Source organism: Cricetulus griseus (genome assembly GCF_003668045.3).
Source record: "Cricetulus griseus strain 17A/GY chromosome 1 unlocalized genomic scaffold, alternate assembly CriGri-PICRH-1.0 chr1_0, whole genome shotgun sequence".
In the NCBI taxonomy this organism is placed as follows: domain Eukaryota; kingdom Metazoa; phylum Chordata; class Mammalia; order Rodentia; family Cricetidae; genus Cricetulus; species Cricetulus griseus.
The window spans coordinates 217,018,453-217,033,669 of record NW_023276806.1 but is presented as its reverse complement, the minus strand read 5'-3'; the positions used below and the strand labels follow the sequence as shown (position 1 = coordinate 217,033,669).

General features: G+C 37.9%; 1 protein-coding gene across 1 annotated transcript in view; it reads right to left on the bottom strand.

Moving 5' to 3' along the window:
• Positions 1-14,907, bottom strand: part of Col28a1 (collagen type XXVIII alpha 1 chain) — a 155,909-nt gene extending 141,002 nt beyond the window's left edge. Inside the window, exons 1-7 of the mRNA XM_035450390.1 lie at positions 14,784-14,907; positions 13,424-13,980; positions 8,344-8,364; positions 7,202-7,258; positions 5,864-5,917; positions 4,127-4,168; positions 1,728-1,754 (exon numbers count right to left, since the gene is read on the bottom strand). Of these exons, the coding sequence (XP_035306281.1) occupies positions 1,728-1,754; positions 4,127-4,168; positions 5,864-5,917; positions 7,202-7,258; positions 8,344-8,364; positions 13,424-13,980; positions 14,784-14,907 (882 nt within the window). The remainder of the gene's footprint in view (positions 1-1,727; positions 1,755-4,126; positions 4,169-5,863; positions 5,918-7,201; positions 7,259-8,343; positions 8,365-13,423; positions 13,981-14,783) is intronic.
• Between the last annotated feature and the right edge of the window lie 310 nt (positions 14,908-15,217).

Sequence of the window (15,217 nt, the reverse complement as noted above, 5' to 3'; positions counted from 1 at the left end):
TCTTCAACCACATATAAGATAACCTTATATTTATTGACTTTATAAATTTTCACAAATATCAACTTTATTAATATCTTTCTCTTTCCTTTTTTATAATAACACTGTACATTTTTGTACCAGAAAACAGCTTACAAAACATTGTCATACCCATTATTCCACCTGAGTATCTGATAGTTATGTACATCACCCAGGCCTGTGCTAATTTGGTTCCATGTAGAAGAAGACATAGTCAACCTGGTATCTTGAGCTGCTCATGTTTCTCTAGATGCTGTGTTAGAAAACAGGATGTATTAACCCTCCTTCTTTTGGCATACCAATGCTGGAGCTATACTTACAGGTCTATGTGTAGATTCTCCCCTATTGTCTGTGGGGCCCAGATCCAAAGAGTACAAGCAGAATCCCATATATCATGTTTCTAGATAGTTGAATGTTACAAATCCAACTCTCAAACTAACGTTATAGCTCCCTACTTGAAAAATGTACTTATACAAAATAAAAAGCGTTGAGATACAGCTCAATTGACAGGATGCTGGCCCAGTAAGCTTCGAGTTCTGGGTTACATCCCCAGCACCAGATGAACTTGAAGTGTCAGAAGACACTTGTAACCCCAGCATAGGGAGTAGAGGAAGGAGGAAGTTCAAGATCATCTCCCACTACATAGCACATTGGAGACCAGCCTGAGATAGGTGAGGATCTGGCTGTTAAGCCCCAAACTCACTATAGTCTACTCTTTCCACAAGAAGAGATGCTGTAAGCCTTGAAGTTCAATCAGCACAAAAGTGATTCCTGCATGATTCCAACTCCTGCTATAGGCAGCCACAACTTGGTTCACTCTCAGAACCAGGAAGTAGTTGATATGAAAAGGTTTGTGTGAGAGCTAGCAGGCTTCAGCCATTTTGCAAGAACTCCTGGGCTTCTGTCTAGCAAATAGAAAGATGACACAAGATTCACCAATCCTTAACTGCTGACTTCTTGGGAAATGGGGAGGCCAAGGATACTTAGAACCCACTAAAATAGCAACCCCATTGCCCAGGTCTGTGGCCCATGCTCTGTAGGATAGAATGGATGATAGGAACATATCCCGACTTCAGACAGAAAACTTGCTCATACAGAACTGTGGGATAGTCGTATCAATGAACCACTGAGTACTCTCAGACTTCTGCACCCAGTGCTACTTTTTAGTTTCATTTGAAAGCACTTTAATTTCCTAGTTTGTAATTTGAAAATAATCTTGAAATTATCTACCAACTTATACCTTTTGTTTACATGTCAAACCTACTCCTTCTGCAAGCTCTTAGCTCATTATACCAAGAGTTCTTTATTGCTTACCCAGAACCAATCCTCTCTTTCCCATGGGAGATGGTCAGAATCTGGGTTCTCATAGAACACAAGCAACACTACAGCTACTTACTCAAATGTTAGCTTTCCTGCATTTGTTTGCAGGGAGAAAATTTTCATCTGAAAACCTATGTTGCTTTTCTGTTGTTGTTGTCAAATCAGGTTTTTCAATAAAAAAAAAATCATGTTTGCAGAGTTAGAGGGGTACTGGAATATTAGGGGTGCCTCCATCTCTACAACACATAGCCATATCTTACAATTGGTTATTAGTCTACACTAACTGACTTAAGAGTGTACTTGGAAATGAGGAAGGGCAAAAGTAGTACATAATACACTATGTTTATGTTTTTCTTTCTAAAATTCTGCTCAACTGGTTGTTACCAACTTACCTTGTCACCCTTGTAGCCAGGAATTCCCTAGTTTAAAAAGAGAAAACAAAAGGTAAAGTAAGGTGTTAGAAAACAGCATTAGAGGAAGCAATAGATATTTTTCACATACAAGGTGCAACAAATCCCATCATCAAGTCTTGGAAGGAAGACCACACATAAGCACAGGCTACTTTACATCCCCCTGAGCTTGGGAATGTGCCGTTACTAAGGAGAAGAATGAACTTACGTCTCCCTGTTATAGTCTATTCTCAGTTCCAGATTTTTCTGTTTCAAATCCCATTTGTTACCCTTTGGCCCCAAACCAAAGGAGAGAATGTACACTGAAAGTTATGTGGACATGATGATCAATAACAGTGCTTTCAAAGTGTTGGATTGTCTTTAAAACTATTAAACTACTGCAGCTAAATGTTTCTCAGGGTCAGTTAGAGAGACTGCTTTGAAATGAGCTGAGAAGATGCCCTTTAGAATATTCGTAAATGGCTGCATCCATTGTGATCCCCACTTCACACTGCGTCTAGAGTGTATAACATCAGGGAAATGAACCGTTCCTCTAGCAGCCCTAATGAGTCAGTGACCTTTGAGTTATTGGTTTTTATCTCACACTAAGTGAAGATGCCAGCACCTCGGCTGTCCTCTGAGTCACTCGTGGGAATCCTGAGGAACCCTTTCCACTTTGTCTTTCCCATAAGCCCTCTAATAGACACAATCCTGGGTATTAAATGGACTGAGAAATTGCCATCTCCAAGAAACAGCAAGTCCTTCCCATCATTATTCTACAACTCTATTTCCAAGGATGAAAACAGAATTGTAAGACATGTTTAATACAGGCTGGAGAAACCAACAGTGTAATGAGGTAATACTGCAGTTATACATGAATCCTACAAAAAATTTTTTCATCTCATGTAAAACATTTCCAAATAGAAACTTCAGAGAGGAAACAATACTTCTTTCTGAATTAATGGGTATTTAGTAATAGAAGCTGAAGGTGAAGTTAATCAAAGACACAGTGACAGCGTAATTTAATCCAGTGTAGAAATATTTGTTCACATAAATTGTTCAATTTTTAAGATGGTGCTTAAAGTTAAAGACCACATTATACTCAGTTAATTTGGTATTTCCTGCAAAAATCATCCACATTTAACATGCCAAGAATATGTAGCCTTCTCATTTCACAGTTCTTGGGATATCCTCTACCCATTACAATGCACAACCATTTAAAATTTTGGCTATTTATGTTGAAAGAGGCAAGAACAGGTTTTGGAAGAAGCCAACAGAGCTCTACATAAACAAAGGAGTATTGCTTTGTTCATGGTATATTCTTGTTTTCTTCTGAAATTCCTGTCACTTAATCAGTTGGTCACTTCCTCAGGGGTTCGTTTGTTTGTGTATGTTTCCCTCTCAGGGCCTCTTAGTCACTGCCTTTAAAATATTCCAATTTAAAACATCCCAAATTGCATTTCCAGTCTCGGCCAAATTTGTTTCTGATTTTCTCATTTCTAGGAATAAAAAGGTTTTGATTTCTAGTCCACCACATTTCAAGTTTTTAACAGGGTCAAGTTTTTATAATCATCTTAGTTTTCTCTCTTCTCTTTGCCTCCACTCCCAGTCCCTTTCACATTCACAGCTCATGAGTGTTTCACCTCACCTCAAGTCATCTAGAGAAATCCAGCACTGGGAATCTACAAGACAGGTAAGTCGTGCTCCCAGAACAGGTAGCAGAAGTTCTCAACAAACTCCTATCAAGGGCATCGAACTTTCTGTCAGATGCTTCCATGAGGCTAATTAAGAACTCTACGAGACCAGCTCCTTAAAACTTTGGTTCTGATTCTGTGACTGACTGTTTACTGTAACCATGGGGATAAACAAAAAGGAGCAACACAACACAAACCCTGCTTGTCACTGTGTCACTATTTGCTATCCTTACTGAATGCCCTAGAAGACATAATTAAAAATGTTTTAATGCACCATAATTATTTCCCAAGCAATCTCAAAAAACCAAACAGAATGATAAAGTTATTTTTGTCAGCAGAACTGAATTGATGAAGGCATGTTTCAGACCATATGATTCTTACACTTTTAAAATTCTAGCTTATTTTTTAATCATTAAACAAAGGAAATACCCAGAAGAAATAGAGCAAAGTGCCTTTGTCATTTGAGTTTTTCATAAATAGTTTAGTTGGGCATTAGGAAGTGTCATAGGTCCTATCATTACTTTGTTGATTAGAATATTTTCTCCCCATATTTCTACTGCTGAGATCATATCTGTCTGGTTGCCTATCTGAGTCCTCAAAAGCATAGGTAAATAGGATTCAATTTTGCAATTTCATTGTAGGGTCAAGCCAGTCAGTCACAGAGTCCCAGTATCACCTGTCAGAAGAGCATTCCAATTTTGCACATACCCCAGGACCTCTTTCTCCACTTTCTCCTTTCTGAGCATCGCCCTGAAACAAACAAAAAAACTCAGTCAAAATCCTTCAGCAAGTGATTGATTGCTCAATAAAATGTGCTATTCCAAGATAATGGGTTAACCCAATTAGAGAAGAATCTTAAGCTTTGACCATTGACATTTTCACTATGCAATCTAAGAGGAAAATAGCAGTTCAGATAAGGTTTGGCCTTTTGGAGTAAAGCCAGATGTTCAGGGCGCAAATGCAGATAGATTTTCACAGCTTCCCCCACATTCCACTTTACAACGTGGTGTTTTCTCAAACACAGCATTGTGTTTTTCTGGAACAAGACACTCTGGCTTTTCTCCAAGGAGCTTTGGATATTCTCTAAAATGTTCCTCAAGAGAGATTGCCTGATTTCAGCAAGACCTAGGAAAACGAAGTATGGGGCACAAAACTACAAACCAAACTAATGAAATATGAATATTGATTATAACAAAACATGAATCTCGATTACAGCTAAAGAGTGTGTGATGGCATCAGTTGGGATCTGATAGAATAAGTAAACATGATACAGTTTTGTAGCATGCCTGAAGAATGCTACACATTCCCTCTCATGGGCAAGCAGGCAAGTGGCAAGACTACTCTCATGCATATAATGTTATGTGTGTTAGTTTCTTAATAATACTCTTAGAAATGGGATTAAAGTTTGACTATTTTAATGCCTCTTATGTATTGCCTAATTTCTTCCCAAAATGTGAGTGCCAAGTTGTCCTTGCAGCAGAGAGCAAAGGCCTGAAACACCACTATCACTAGTTATTATTACTTAAAGTTGCAGTTTTCCATTGCTGTAAAGAAAAAAGGAAAGGAAGAAGAAAAGAAACATCTCTTGAAACTCAAAAGACCAAAAACCAAGACTGTGTAAAATAGAAAACTGTTTCTTTAGAAAACTGTTTCTTAAAAAGAAAAATCCTGTGGGATCCAAACTTTCCAAAAAATATAGTTATTATTAAAGAGGACCCTTTGCTTAGTCAAATTTCTTGTACTTACTTAATGAAAATGTCCATTTCCTCCTTTATTATTTCCTTTTTAAATGGTTTACATCGTCTGCCTCTTTAATTAATAGAAGGCTGATATTTCCTTATCAGCTGTGTAAACTTTTCATATATAAAAGAAATTGACTCAATTAGTTGAATGTGGTGGTGGCTCATGCCTCTAATCCCAGCACTCAGGACTCTGAGCCTGGGCTATAGAGTGAGTTCCTAGTTAATCAAGACTAATTTAATTTCAGTTCTAGTTTCTATTGCTGTGATAAAAACTCTAAGACCTAAATCAATTTGGGTCTTTATAAGTCTCTAGTCAGGCTTGATCCCTGAAGGAAGTCTGGGCAGGAATTCAAGGCAGGGACATGGAGGCAGGAATTGAAACAGAGGAGGTGGAGGAAAGTGTTTACTGGCTTGCTTCTCACGGCTGTCTCAGACTGCTTTCTTATATAACTCAGGACCACCTGCCCAGGGATGGTATCTGCTATGTAACTGGCCCACCCACTTCAATCATGGATCAAGAAAATGTACTACACACTTGCCTAGAGGAGATCTGATGGAGGCAATTTTTTTCAATTGAGGATTCACTTCCCAAATAACTCTAGGTTATATAAACTTGGCAGAAAAAAAAAGAAACCCACCAAGATACTCTCTAAGTAAATATAAAAGATGTATTAGCTCCAAAGAAAACAGTTAATTCACTTACCGGATTTCCTTTTGGTCCTCGCTCACCTTTGATACCAGGGTTCCCATGGGTACCCTGAAAGTAAATGTAGAAAAGCTTGTTTTTATTAAGTATTCTAATAGTTTTCAATGCTTTTGAATAATTTCTGACCAGCTGCATCGAAAATTTTGCAGCATTAACCAGGCAAGCAGATTCTCAACTCTGTTCCCCCCATGACTGTACCAGGAACACTGCAAATTTTCCAAGTGCTCAAAAGAGGATAATGTGTGTCTTCCCAACTGAATTCTTCCTCAATTACTTCTTATCCATCTTCCCAAACAAAAATTAAATTCAAAAGAGGTTTTAAAGACTGAATGAATAGGTGTGGGGTGGGTGGTTTTGAACCTGGGCTGCTGTGGACCACTACCGAGACAGCTTGCTTGCCTGAGATCAAAGAAGATCTGATCTAGGGGACCAGATCCAGATATAAGAAAAGGGAACTCTTCCATTCTATACCAAACACCACCAAAAACTGTCCTTTCCTGAGAACTGGTTTTGAGGGCACAAAATAAACATGAAATGAATCATTTACTTCTATGAAGTTATGATAGTACTGAGTGATAGAAATTGTCAATTAGCTCCTGATAGTGAGTTCCTACCCATTCTTCACAGAATCTCTTGATGTAACAAGTTAAATAGCTTTATCAGAGAATAAGGTTAAACCTTCACTTTAGTTAACTCAGCATCTATTGATTGGCATATTATCATGTAATAGATCTAACTTTGTATTTTGTGAGAAATAAATTCCCACACTCCAATGCCTTGATTGGTAGAGTTATTCAAAAACCTGCAAAGTCTGGACCCAAGTCTCTGGGTAAAATATGTCACATTCGCCCAAACATAAATGCTGCCATTTTCAAATATAAGCTCCAGCTCAAAACTGTCTTCCATTCACTTTGTGAAACCTATTCTCTGGCTTTTAAACTCTTAGGACAAATTTCCAATCACATAGATAAGTGAATGAGTGGTGTCTATGTTTTCTGACACTATTGATCAGAGATAAATAATTATGGTGAATCGCACCACTGTGCTTCACTTGCTAAGTGGTTGCTTTCATCTTACAGAATTTACCTAATTCCCCAAGCATCCTAATCAGCTTCTTCTCCATGAGGCTATATGGTGCTGCTGCTGCATCACTGTTGAGATAAAGCATCACCTAAAACACGGATATCTTCCATTAATTCTTTCTATGTTTTTGTCTCATCACTGATAAATTCTGACTCCAATTATCAAATAAGAAATGACACTGAAAAGCCCTCTGTGAAAATAATTTCACCACTGTCTTCATCAAACACAAGTTCAACATAAACATCTACTCACAGGAGGCCCTGGGTCACCTGGATCTCCCTTCTCACATTCACAGATCTTGTGTTCACACTAAATCAGTAAGAAACACAGTATTAATACAGTGAAATACAGTGTGTGATAAGCATGCCAAATCTTAGTTGTTATATAACTAACTGAAACTCCCTTGAAGAAAGTTTCTCTATTAAATTATTCAAGGCAAGCTCATGATGGGTAAGCTATTGAAGTATTACTAAATTTCACCATAGTTAAATAAAGCAAATGTTCTACCACATGTTTATCCATGCATTTATAGAAAGAGACTGGTTAAAATAGATAAATAAGCATTTTCTATGGAATTTTGGAATTTCTACTCATTCCCTTCTGTATAACACACCCCAGCTCAGTCACATGTAAACGCTAATTTCTCCCTAGAAAACATTACTTGAACCATATTTTATCAATTCCAAGATGCCCTTTGATTTTATTTTAACATCTCTGAAAACAGAATGAGTCTTATGGTAGCTGTCTAACAGGTTCAAACATGACAAAGTGATTGTTTTCCTCTGTAGGTCTTCAAAAGTTACAGAACACATTTAACAGATGCTGCCATGTCACCTGTGCTTTTCCTGGTGCAGAGAGTCTAGCTCAGGAATCTTTGGCACGTTCATAACCACCGTTTTTTAAAAAATAAACAAAACAAAACACTGTATCCTTTGTACTATGTCCCTTCCAATAGATAGTTACTAGCTAGCTTCCATTACAATGTGCTCTGATTGGTTGTTCTCATCTGGCTCAGTTCTCTTCAAAATAGAGAAGTGAATGAGCTTTGAGTCCAACCAGCAAAGAGCAGGGAATAGATGGATGCTGGCCCATAGCAGACATGCCTTCCAAATCAGAGGACTTCCGCAAGCAGCTAGAATGAAAGAATCCATGACAAAGTAAAGAGAAATGTTGTCAATTGGTAGCATTGATCTCTAAAACAATCTCTCAAATACCACTGACCTACAGTTGAAATACAGAGGCATCAACAATAAGACCATGTGGTTTCCCCAAAGTAATGTTTTTTAAAAAGAATTAGACATTTTTATTTAGTCACACCTGATGTGAATCACAACATTGGATGGCTAATCCAGGTTTTCAGAGTAATTCACAGTAACCAAGCATGTGGTGCTTACCTTGCTTTCAAATAAGACATCCTAGAAGGGGAAAATAAAGAATGAAACATTAACTCGATTAATAGTTCTGCTTCCATCTTCTTATTCGTCTTAATCATTCTCTATGGGATATGCAATTTCCAAGAAGAATAGCAATTCAGCCTTTCTAACCTTGTAAAAGCAATAAAGGCAGCCAGCTTACCACCCCAGGAGCTCTCTCAGTCATGTAATAATAGAAGACATGAGGGGCACTAACATTCAAAATTACTGTTTCCTAGGAACTTTATCCTACCGCATCCTATGCTTTAGCTTTTGTTGCTTTGATCAGTTCTATTATTTAATTGTTTCTTTGATCACTTCTAATTATATCCATAATTTAGCTCTAAGCTTAATTGACTGTAATGAGAAACTTCTCACTTTTGCTTACAAAGAGTTAAGCAAATGCATAATTATATATTTTCTTGTCCCCAGATCTATAAATATGTGCATTTGGGTTTTTTGGCACTAAAACACTGATTTGGGAATCATCTTTTTATGAAATTATTAGTATATCTTATAAATTTAGATTAAAACTCAAAAACAGAACATAATAAAGCCTGGTGGCATTTTTCAAGATGATCTAAAACATAGGAAGTCACAATCCCATTATTGTGATTACTAGGAGAAAGGCTTTTTCACTCAAACTTTAAGAGACCCAAATATGATATTTTACTTATAAAAGCCCAATGTAAAGAAAAGAGATGTATCTTTTACATCTTGACAATATTAAAAATAATATTTGGTGAAACTTGTGAATAGTTCATAACAATATGTATTATTTGCAAAAAACTACATTTATAGCTTGCTACCTTGGAGTAGTTAAATAATAATATATGTGCTATGATAAAATATTATTATAAATATGATTCAATGTAGAAATAATAGCACATGTTTCTCAATGTATCTGAGAAACTGGCTGTCCTGGAACTCACTCTGTAGACCAGTCTTGCCTTTGAACTCACAGGGATCTACCTGCCTCTGCCTCCCATGTGCTGGAATCAAAGGCTGTGCTACCATTGCCCCGCTTGTATATATCATTTTTTGTGGGCTTTTATTGAAAGGGTCTTCCTATGTAGCTCAAGGTGGCTAGAGCTCATTGTGTGGTCCAGAGTGGCCCCCGAGTCATGACAAGCCTGCCTTAGCCTCCCAAGACCTAGGGTTACAGCCATGAGCCACCACGTTAGCCTCCTTTACTTTAGTGATTTTAAAAATCCACGCTATTGCCATATCTGTAAGTCTTTAAAGCTTTCCCTTTAAAAACTCAACTTTGCTTCACTGTGTCTCCCTTTCTTTAGCACTTAAACAACATAAATCATTTTTGTAGTTCATTTGTTTTTACATTTTCTGGAATTTGTATTTTTGTAGAAACAGAACTAGACCCGAAACTCACAAAAGATAAGATTGTTTTAAACAAAGAACAAAGCTCCGTCCCTAAGGGCCCTTACAGTCAGAAACCTCCACTGAGGACAACACGCCGAAAGCAGCGTAGGCAATCTTACATGATGAGAGTGGGAGTCAGTAACAGTTTCTTGGAATAGGTGGGGCTTCTGGATGATTCTGAAGAAAGGAATGCAAGGGACCAAATAACACCCCAATGGTATGCTGCTCTATATGTCAAAGTTTGTGGGGGAAAGAGTGTAAAGACTGGTGTGGGCAATAAGACAAGGGCAGCTGTGAGGGCTGGTATTCAAAGGGTGGACATAAGGCTCCAGGGGCCAGGGCCGGGTGCACTAGGAAATAGGGTTTCCATCCTTGGTAAAGAGGTTGGCTTTGAGAATGACTGGAAAGCACACAGGGTCACAGCCAGGGTGTGGGCGTCTTCAAAGGGGGGTCTACAAATTTCAGTTTGCGTTATGGCTTCTAAGGTCTGTTGAAACTTGAGCACCAATGACAAGAATAAATAGAGAAATGTCCTCACTAAAATAAAAGAAGTACATTCCGTCAGTGGATTCAGATTTGTGTAATGGGATAGTCATCAAAACAGAAGACTGGAAGGGAACGGCTAATTTGGGGAATGAATACAAGGCCAATTCTATAAAGAGTGAGGGAGGAAATATGAAGAATTAAGTTATTAATATCATAAAAATGGGATGGGAGCAAATGCCAACAATTTCCATGACAACAACAACAACAAAAGCCTTTGAAATTTAACTTAGGAGCAAAATGATATAAACTCTGAAATAGAAATGAACCTTTAGTCAGATTAGTAGCTCTGCAGTAAGGGGGGGAGAGAGAGAGAAAGAGAGACAGAGAGGGATCACAAAGAAGTTTGAATAAACATTATAAGTTATGCAAATTTCTGTATTCTAATTGTGTTGTGTTTGTATAATATGTTTACTTGTCAAAACTCATGGAATTGTTCACTTAAGTAATGCACTATGGCAAATTATTTTAAAACCTAACCACATAAGAATTTCAAATAAAAAGTTAAAATGCCAACTAATGATGCAATAAACATCATTAATCACCATAGGTTAAGTGAGGAATTCACCCATGATCTGGTGAAAAATCAGGCCTTCCTCTATGGGAAGGGGCAATGTGAATACTGAATGTTGGCGTGTCATTCTTTTCAAAGCCGAATACGAACTCTGGACCTGAGGTGCGTTTGGGAAGCGCTGTCCCTTTGTCAGGAGAGGTTTATTCACAAAGCTAACACCTGAACAAACAAGCTGAAGTCACAGGATGCTGAGGAAGCAGAGTCTGGATGGTCATTTTCTGTTTCCCCAGAAACAAACAGCCCCAGCTCCGGTCCACGGCCAAGAGCTCTTGTCCTCGACTGGGCAGGAATCTCAGCAAGTGTGTGTCTGGAGGGGGTGGCAACATCCTGAGTCGGAACATCTGGCCAAACAAGGAGCTGCCCGCTCTGTGCCTTCTGAAATGAGCTCTTCTCCCAGTAGAGATGAAGAGAGGGATTCTCCCAGGATTCTCCTCTATACATAATGGAACATCTTGCTTTCCGCTGAGTGGTGAGAACTCCATGAACCAGGGGCACAGGTAGGGCTAGGTGTTGTCCTCACACGGTGACAAGTTTCCCATTTCTTTTATGTATCTCCTTTCAACCAGATTCACCTAGGAACCATGGGCTGGGTGGTAGTCTCTGACTCCATTCTAAACAGGCTCAATCCCCAGGGACAAGAGGCAAGAAACAATAGTAATTTTGGAAGAGTGATGTTGGTAGTCTTGGGGTAGTTCTCATTGAGCAAATTTTTAAAATTCATTATGATTTCTTCCTTAAATATGCTTTTTAGGGCTAAACATACATGCAGTGCAGTCTTAGCCTTAAATTTTCAGCTCTTTTGCAGTAAAATGGGATGATAATAATCATCTTACATTGTGATTAACCTACATCATAAAATTGTGATAGAATGAACAAAAAGCTTGGTTCCCAGTACCCACAAAGTGCTTCACGACCATCTCTATCTTCTGTTTTAGAGGACCCAATGCTCTCTTGTGACCTTCAAGGACCTGTGCTTTGTATACATAACACTACTGCATATAAAATAAGTCTTTAAAACATTACATAAAACATAGGAGTGCTCAGAGCAGTGCCAAAAACACGGAGAGCTGGACAGCACTCCACACATACTATTTACTAAGAAAACCATGTTTCATGTTTTTGCTTTCAACTGAGATTAAAAGTTAAATCTTGAGAAAAGATGGGGAGAGGACAAAGGGATCAAAAATTTTTGGAATAAGTTTGAATTTTCTTTATAATGTTTAGAAAATATTCATGAGAAACGATAAGTGCTCGAAAGGACATTTCCACCTTGCTGCCTTCTCAAGAAAAAAAATTAAGATTTTAAAATTAAATATATAACCACATCATTTTACTCTTTCCTTTTCTTCTCTCCAGTACTTCCTGTATACTCCCCACGCCCATCTCAACTTTACTCTCTCACAGACTCATGGCTGCCCACTTTTTCTTTAGTTGTTGTTGTATGTCTTCTTAATACATAAATGCAACCTACTTAGGAAAAACTTTTAATCAGTATTTTTTAGAAAATCAATACTAAACACTTAACGAATCAGCCAGCTTCCATCTGGGAGTTTTCTCCTTGAGAAACATTGTAAAGAGAGACTTCATTTTGATTGTTTTGCCTTGTTACCCAAAGCAACCAGGGAAAGCTCTTACAAGTAGATGGTAGTCAGCACAGAAAATCACCGTTTCAGCTAATAACATAGAGAGAAGGATTCCCTACTCTGGTGTGAAAATCATCAGTTGACTACAGCTCGTTATTTAAAGCAGATCGTGCAATGGTTAATGCTGATTGTCAACTTGCCAGGATCTAGAACTGCCCAGGAGACACACCTCTGGGCTTGTCTATGAAGGAGTTTCTCGACTATGTTGACTAAAGCAGAAAGACCCACCCTAAAAATGGACAGCAGCGTTCCATGAACTGGAGTGCTGGCCTGAATAAAACAGACTCTGAGCTAATGGAAGCATTAATCTCTTCATGTTTTCTGATTATGGACTGTGTGACCAGAAACCTTATGCTTCTGCCACCATACTTTCAAACCATGATAAATTATCACCTCAATTCATGAGCCAAAATAATGTGTTCCTTCCTTAGGTTGCTTTTTCAGGCAAAAGGAAAAGTAATATAGACAGGCTTGTAACATATAAGAAATAAAAGGAGAAACAATGAAATATGTTTAAGGAGTATAATATGGAAATAGATAAGACAGTCAAAGGTAATTCTGCAAGTGCGAAATGAGAAAGGATCAAGTGAGAACAAATAAAGCAGACTACAAATTAAGAACAAAATGAATATAAGTCATCAAAGCACATGATATTAGAATGAAGAAACAGGAGAGTATGGTGTATGCTTTAAAAGTAATCTTTCCAAAAACCTCAGCATGTGACAAAGTTAGGGATGCAACCTCAGGGAACAAACATCACACATTCCCAGTAAATTGTCAGGGTAGTGAAAAGAGGATCCAGAAAGATTCATGTTCTGAACCCAATGAGAATCCTTCTTTGCCAAAACTATGTATCTATTCTTAAATAGCTTAAGTCTAAGATATCAAAATAAAATATATATTTAACCTTCTAGGTACCTACCAGGCGTTCCTGAATTTTGTCTACAAGGGTTGGATCACTCAGTAGTAGAACAGGTTCATTGGATGAGTCCCCAGATATCAAACGAAGTTTGGCTTCATTGACCACAGTGGAAAGTCCCACAGTGATAAATGATATTCCTGAAATTCTGGCATCTTCAGAAATACTTTGGACATCTGGACTCTTGGGATGGTCAATGCCATCAGTCATCAGCAAAGCCACCTTTACACCATCTTTACGCCCTTCTCTCTTAAGTAGCCTTGTGGCATTGGAGATGGCATAATAAGAGAAGGTACCTTGCCCAATTAAATTCAAAGACGTGACCCGCTGCTTAAATGTCGGTAGATCCTTCCAAGAAGAAAAGGGTGGATCAATCTGGACAGAGCTGCTAAACTGAAGGGCTGCCAGCCTGATGTCATATTTCAGTGAACGACCAGGAGTCAGCTGGAAAATCCTCTCACTCAAGCTGTCCACAAAATCTTTCTGATTATCAAAGAGGACAATTTTAGAGCTTTCAGAACTGTCCAAGATAAAGGCAACATCGATGAAACAAATGGCGTCTGAAAGAGAACACAAAGCTTGTGTGACACAGTTGTCCCTCCTCACATGCAGCATCACGTCACCAGAACCCCAAAGGTGATACGCTGTTTGTTTTGTTGCTGAGAGAGAAGTATATGTGAGGGACACCTTGAAAGATGACAGATTGCCTTCAAGATACAGATTAATTTGTACAAAACTAAATATCTTCCTAAGTCTACAAAATATTTTTCTCTCATAAAATGAAAAGCAAGACCAAACAAGTGCAAGTATCATATGTTCTCACGTGTAAACCCACGTAAAGCACAAAAAGGAAAGTGCAATATATTTTTACAATTAAGCAAATTCTGGACAAATTGAGTCTAAAGGTAAATCAAAAATGTTCTGTTTAATACTTGAGTTACATCCTATGAGGACCTTGAAATCAAATGAGAAGATGTCTACAGTCGTTGTAGGAATAACAACAGGAAAGCAAACTTAATTTGAAAATAGAGTTGAATGTGAATCCTATATCGGTTTCTTAATAGCTTATTTGCTTATGGCCTTGAATGTACCACTTGAGATCTCTGAATCTGTTTATCTGTATTTATTTATAGATATCTGAGTATAATATATCTATATTTAGAACACAGTGCTCTAAAATCCCTGAGGTGATCTAAATATGTAGGGTTTATTGCTCTCATGATATAATTGTATTAAGTAGAACATCACAGGTACCTGTACATACAATTTCCTATTTATATCAAACACTAAAATTTTATATTAGTGCTTTCACAGACTAAAACAAAACGAAAACTTTAAAAAAAAAAAACACTCTATTTTTTACCTCGGATGTCATTTTTCCTTGCCAGTAGGTTTGGCTTTGGTCCTTTCTTTCTTTGTCCATACACTGTTTGAGTCATAAAAGCTGGCAAAAGCAGAAGACAGAAGGCAGTGTCTCTTTTCCTCATTGTGGTAGATGGTGACAGTTCATCTGCCTGCTAACACCTTGAAATGGAAAATCCAATTATAAGTACGTCCATAAAAGGGACTTCCATAATTTACCTTTTTTTCCTTTTACTGAAAATAGATTTCTTTCCTCATAGCCTGATTATGCTTTTCCCCTCCCTATACTCTTCCTAGTCTTTCTGTACTCCCCTGCCGTCCAGATTGATCCCCTTTCTGCCTCTCATTAGAAAACACACAGGCTTCTAAGGGACTATGATATGATATGACATGATATGATATGATATGATAAAACAAAACTAACACATTGGAATT